General features: G+C 36.8%; 1 protein-coding gene across 1 annotated transcript; it reads right to left on the bottom strand.

The window, feature by feature from the left end:
• Positions 1 to 7: 7 nt before the first annotated feature.
• Positions 8 to 6805, bottom strand: LOC141435346 (uncharacterized). Its single transcript, XM_074098061.1, has 3 exons — positions 6652 to 6805; positions 4080 to 4140; positions 8 to 4003 (listed from the first exon to the last, which is right to left on the bottom strand). Exons 1-3 carry the CDS (start codon positions 6757 to 6759, stop codon positions 3450 to 3452), a joined length of 723 nt encoding a protein of 240 aa, XP_073954162.1. The 5' UTR covers positions 6760 to 6805; the 3' UTR covers positions 8 to 3449.

The raw sequence follows: 6805 nt of genomic DNA, 5'->3' as shown, positions 1-6805 counted from the left end.
AGACCAGGGATGGGGAAACTGCGGCCCGCGGGCCATCTCTGGCCCGCGAAGGCTTGAAATCCGGCCCGCAACCATCAAACAAAAATCAAGAGAAGATTTCGTATTGTTACAAAATTTCATTCTCATTGGCAATGGCCAAATTAGTGTTTCAGAAAATACATATCAATATTTTTATTTTAGCCAAAAATGCAACATCTTGGCCTGCCATATATTTCGTTACTATATATTGGCACGCGAAGGAAAAAGTTTCCCCATCACTGGGATAGGTAGGCTAAAGTCAGGGACCATATCGCCTCGTCATTGGTATTAACTTATTTATTATTATTATTTTAACGTCTAGCGTATATTTTATTTCCATGACAATTCAATAAAACTTCTTTCTCAACGTTGAATTCCATAGACATGATATTTATTTGTCAAACAAAACCATCTCATATTACTTAGAGACAAAGTAATCCAAAACTAGCACCTTGTAAGTAATAAACTTTTTTTAATTAAAATAAAGCTGGTCCAATCCACACGCGATCCATCATAGTGCTTACTCTTTCCTCAGACAACGTATTGGCATTACCATACAACGAGGAAACACAGCCAGCCTTTAGGGACCCTACCCATAAACAGCAATCTAGACAGCATTTTGTAAATACATATAATCGATCCTAAGAACATTTAATTCCATCGAAAAGTTATACTTTTTTGTCTGCAATAATAAATTAAGTAGTTTTAATACAAACGCTTACAAAAAAATTGGTAGGTACACGTTCGTCAGAAGCGTTTTAATCGATTTTGTTGCTTGAACTTGTTACTTGCCTAAAAATGTTAAGCCATTTTAATACGTCTACGATTCGTTCTATAATGTACCTATTGAAGATACAATTTGTTTTAAGTGTCGATTTAAATTGTATTATCCTATTATTTTATCAAGCATCGATGCGTTTACTTCTTTTAATACGATTTCGTCCAATTTAATAACATTTTGCGAGGTTTATTTTGTTATTTATGTTTTTGACGCGTCATATTCTTTACTGATTCATACCTACTTACTTATAATGTTCTTGAGCGTGCACACTTGTATTAATCTTCTGTAAAATTAACAAAACTTAATTAGTAGGTACGAGTGTGAACTAAGGAATAAAATTAGTTTTCGTTTCCCTATTCTTGTTTACGTAAGTATTCGTTTCTTAATTTCTTTGTTTACTGGCAGTAGGGGCTGAGGCCGAAATCGGGCTCCAGTAAACCCACTAAGGGTAAAGAATCTGTTATCACCTCTACCGTATTTTTTTCCAAATATGCAGTCAGACTAATCAAAACTAATCGAGGTAGGAACAAAAAGCGACTTTCACTAACGCACAGTGCATCGGCGACGCGCGGCGCCGGCGCTCAATCGCTTTATCTGATTAGTTTATGCTTTAATTAAGTGCTTCCAAGTACCGCGTTAATTAATAACATACATTGTTGTACTGCTAGCACAAGTGTAATAATTAAACAAATCAAATCGAAAAACAATCACTATTAAATGATTACCAGCCGTGCATGGGTCCAATATAAGTAACTTTTGAAATCATCGGTTCAAATTACTTTCGTATTCTGTTTAGGTACCTCTATACAAACTCCTCAAATAAAATCAGCTATAATAATGTCATAACTCTTTCCGCTATATAATTATCCAACGCTAAAGTTTCATCAAAGAACAGCACAGCAATTTTTTGATTGAGATGTATGTGGTGATCAAAGTAAATACTGTTACGTCATAACCCGTAGTCATGTACTTTATTGCAGCCTGTTTCATCATGACACATAAGACGTTAACTTTTCCAATCCGACGCGTAAAAGTGTAAAAAGTAGACAATACATAATCGGCATCTGTAATTAGAAGTAGCACACGCGATCGGCGGTGACAACGCCCGCGGCGCGTGCGCTGCTGTGCCTGCGAGACGCGACGTAACAGCGGGAAATTAACGCTTCCCATGCACCGAGTTCCTATTAAATAAAACAGTGGCACCATTCTATACCTTTATTAATAATTCAATCACAATATTTTGTCCATCAATTAGGACAGAAAGGCAGTGGTAGGTAACGATGAATCGTTTTCATCTTGATATTAGTAGTCCGCCGTTAAGAAGTTAATCCTGACATGTGTAGTTTATCTCTACTCTACTGAATACGTTAGTGAATGTGTCAAAAAACTAAAACATTGACGTATTTAGTAGCAAGATGACAGGTGTCAGGATTGACTTCTTAGCGGCTGACTACTATAGTTATTGACAAATTCGACACGAGTGAGCTAGTCTGATGTCTGAAATCCACATTGGGCGCATTAAAAATATAGGTTTGAGATGATCACGCACACTTAGCTTGTGTCTACGACAAAGCTATGTTGAAGTAATAGATGCAAGTATAACTATATGATACAAGCCTGCTCGTGTCAAATTTCAATTTAAAAAAATTCAACTATCAGAATCTGAAATTAAACGTAAAATAAACACACTTAGGATCTCTTCGCCGACTTTTATCTTTTAATCTTGTTCCGAAAAAATAGTGTAGAGGTACTTAGTAATGTATAATTCATCAAATGTGACTTTAGGTAACTACAGTCTGTTCAATACCTATAGGAATGGACAGAAGGAAAATAGACTCTTTATAATGCACGCTTTAGGAAGTAATTTTAAATGCATTTTTACACGGTCTAAATTTCATTCTAATTTTGAATATCGAAGACGTCAATATTAGTTTCAATTATCCATTAACTAACTGTTGCCCAGGTCTCCGCTCACGTAAAATTCGTTTATTGCTATTCTGCGGGAACTATGCAATTTTCCGGGATAAAAACTATTCTATGTCCTTCCCCGGGCCTTGTACTATCTGTATAGCGAATTTCACTTAAATCGGTTCAGCGATTATGACGTGAAGAAGTAGGTAACAAACAAACATACAGACTTACAACACTACACTAAATTTGATGAAATTTGGAATGGAAAAAAGCTTGAACTTCATAGCAGAAACTACGAGTAGATTATTTTTAAACAGGGAATGAGAGCGGATGAGTCCACGAAACACAGTTATTAAATTATGTATACTTAAATATTATGTAGCAAATTACGTATTAATATTGTGTTACTTCGTAAGTAAATAACGTATTAATCTACTTACAAAATAAACAAAATGATGACTTCATCTTATTACTTCTTTTATTAATCATTATCATCATCATCATTTTTACGACTTCACAAAAATGTTTATAACCCCTGGTTCTGTGACCTTCTAGAGTCCAATCTTATCCTGAATGGACTATAGTTACATTAATTTTTTAATCATTCATTACTGTACCTTACTATTGCAAATCGTACGTAATCAAATCACTATTCTGATTACTATAGTCAAAGAACAATCAGTCAAATTCGTTTATTATTTCTGGTTATCTTAATAATATTCATGAAGGTACTTAATTCCTATCTTGGAATAAAGGCGCTCAGCAGTCTCTGAAGCAACGAAGGTCGACTCGTGGGTGTGGGTGTGGAAGACATACACACCTTGATAGTCCGCTGGGACTCGTTGACCGCAAATGGATAGGGATGCTTAAGCAAAGGAGACCTCGAAGTCCCGACCAGACTTATCGATGTTCTATCCGGAAACTTGATCGGTTGACTAGTCACGGTCTGCCGCTGATTTGAGCCGCCGCCGAGCAACACTATCGGTATTCCTTTCTTTGGGGGCAGTTTTGTTGTCTGCTTAGGCGAATTAGTGGCCGTCTCTATAATTTCATGAAATATGGAATCTTCGTAATCTCTGCTTTCCTCGGCAAATGGGGAAACAAAAACGGCTTGCTTCAAGCTGTTGATGTCTTGCACCAGTTTGGCGTGCTCTTTGACTATGTCGTTGGTGTCTGGCAGCAGACGGTCCATCCGGGGCATTATTCTGTTTAGGCTTAGAAGTGGTCCACTTTGGAACGAGGCAGCGGTAGGTGCTCTATATATACCGCCGGTTTGCCGAGGAAAACGCCGCCCTATAAAAAGTCAAACCTATAAAACAATGAAAAGCTAAGTGTGTTTATAAAATATTATAAATGTACTCGTATTTACCGTAATAAAACTTCGGGGTGAAATAGTCAGAACCGTATTTCGGCATTTCAACGCAATTGACCTAAAACAAAGGAGAATTGTTATTATAAAACAGGATACAGAAACGTTAATTTAACAATGATAACAAATTATATCATACTGTCATTAAACCGCACTTCCTTGCTTCGTTGCTACTTATTTAAGCACGCACTTGATAATTGAACAAATACATACCTACAACAAGCAATACAAGTACCTACCTAATGTTGAAAGCTCTGAAACTTATATGGTGATTAAAGATATGGTGATTAAAGATCCGATTCCGTATTCACGAATTAGTTAGTTATTAATAATGCCTATAAACACGACAGCGAACTTCGTAAGTGATTTATAACTTTTATAACTTTTCAAACAATATATTTCATGAGAGAAAGTGCCTAAATAGCAACACCGTTCGTTTCTAGGACTCCGTAGGAAAAATTACAAAATGATTTCCTTCAAGTTTTGCCATGTCCAACTATCCGTCTGTCCCTCAGAGCAGAGACCACTAGAAGCTGTAATTTGGCATAGCTAAGTACCTAATATTTGAAAGTGGTGATGATTTTTAATATTATTGTTTCCGTAAATAAGTAGGTATTTATTTTCTGAGAGTCAAAACCTATGGGTACCTACTTTCAACTGTCCTAGAAACTTACAATACGAAGGTAGCTTTGAAGATTTTAATTTTTACCCGACTGCGAAGAATAAGGGTTATTTATGCCTGTTTATCTGTTTATATTAGTCTAAAATGACCCTAGACTGCATAGATTTTGCTGAGGAGCAGGTTTCTAACAATGGATAAATATCCATAGAAAATACCTACACATTTGTGTGGAACCCTTTGAGCGCGAGTCCGATTCGCACTTAGCTGAGTTATGTTATCGTCTAGGTATTGTAGTGGGTTTCCTATTATTATTCAAAAACAGAACTATGCTGCCAGCATCGAATCAACGGACACAAGAGGTTAGTACAGTATCCATTGATCCAACATTTTGCTAGTTAGGCATTAGATTGCGGGTGCGCCGCCGTAATGTTAACGAATTACAAGAAACGGAAAAAATTATTCTGGGGCAGTGATTCAACAGGTATGATTAAAAACGCATCTTATTCACACTTCTGAAAATTGAATTATCTAACTTTCTACATACCTACATGGAAATTAACTGACGCATATTAGCGCATGTCTCACATGTCAGAAGTAATTAAACGATCCAAATCGCCAATTACCGCGATGTCCGCGCTGCGAGAATTATTCGCGGGCACGAATCGACTACTTTTTACCGTCGTTCATTATCCATATAGATCACAATATTATTATTAATTTGCGCCACATAATTATCACAACAGGACTGCACAATTTTCAATATTAGGTCTGAAATATAAGCCTCAGTCTTCGACTTCGGGCTTCTAATAGACTCTCGTTCTTAATTCCTTATTTACCGCCCTTAAGACACAATGTACTATTACATGACGGATTTAGACCAGGCTTTGCTACTTGAAAATAGACTTAAATTGTTTACAGTAGTAGTTTAATTTTGAAGCATCATATATACGAGTAGGTACATCAAAATTTATACTTAAGCACCTTTTTCCAGCGATGCTCGTTAGCATCGCTGCAAAAAGTCGCCAAGTACCTATAACAAGCTGAGCAATTGTTAACATGTTGGTAATCAATCATAACTGCAACACGACTGCAGAAAGTCGCCGTGCCTGCTAAATTATATGCAACATCGATATGCCAAGGAAATTAATAAATAATAACCATTTTTTGTAATGTTGCTCTTTCATTTGCTCGCAATCGAAATGACCCATTCCCATTTTATGCGCTTTTTGTACAAATGGCAGAAAAAGTATATACCTACATCAAATGTCTAGCTGTAAGTGCTCGATGGGTAGGTACAGTTAATAAAAATCTCTAACTAATCTATCACTGTAAAATATGTTATGTCACCACTGCCTTATTATTATTACCACAGTTTATTAACTACGTAGGAATCCGACGTAGTTAATACTACTTCGGAATTAAAGTCCATGGGAAATATTTCAAAGCGTTGGATAAATTAATGTTTGCACTCGACTGTACGCTTTTTGCAATTGCTAATTTACCGGCTGGCGCACGAATTTAAAATAAATGAAAACACATTTTTCTGACATAAATATAAGTAGGTACCTGGCCGACCGAGCTCCGCTAGGGCTAAAACTCGGTAACCAGCGTTTTCCCATAGATAAGACCAAGCTAGATCAATTTTTCATCTCCGAAAACCCCTACGTACCAAATTTCATCGAAATCGTTGGAGTCGTTTTCGAGATTCCCGAAATATTTTAATATAGATACGTTTAAATGTACTCGAAGAATTGCTCGTTTAAATACGGTACTCGACAGAGCACCGTTTCACTCATTATTTGAAGTTGTTTCGATTTGCTAAAACAATTTGCAATTTTGTTATTTCAATATCTTCAAAAACAAGAGATGCGAAAGATTTGAATTTACAAAGCAGTTCTACTAAAAATTTCAACTCATATCGCAATGCATAAACTGATACAGTTTAATTACCTGCGAGTTTAGCATATCAGGTCTAAGCCGTGCGAAGTATCCGAAATCCAGCGTGCCTCCAACGAGCAGGAGCGTCGAGGCTTGCCACAGAATCGCCCACCGATGCATGTTCACTCACTACTGCCGCTGCGCCGGCGTCAACGCACCAGCTCCC

The sequence above is a fragment of the Choristoneura fumiferana genome, chromosome Z, assembly GCF_025370935.1.
Source record: "Choristoneura fumiferana chromosome Z, NRCan_CFum_1, whole genome shotgun sequence".
NCBI classification, from domain to species: Eukaryota; Metazoa; Arthropoda; class Insecta; order Lepidoptera; family Tortricidae; genus Choristoneura; species Choristoneura fumiferana.
This window is presented reverse-complemented; position numbering and strand designations above follow the sequence as displayed.

What these genes read in the sequence shown, in the direction of transcription:
- LOC141435346 (XM_074098061.1), bottom strand. Translation starts at nt 6,759, where the DNA reads ATGCATCGGTGGGCGATTCTGTGGCAAGCCTCGACGCTCCTGCTCGTT. An exon ending in CTGATATGCTAAACTCGCAG is followed by an intron (nt 4,141 to 6,651) that starts GTAATTAAACTG and finishes CCTTTGTTTTAG; the next exon opens with GTCAATTGCGTTGAAATGCC. An exon ending in CACCCCGAAGTTTTATTACG is followed by an intron (nt 4,004 to 4,079) that starts GTAAATACGAGT and finishes GACTTTTTATAG; the next exon opens with GGCGGCGTTTTCCTCGGCAA.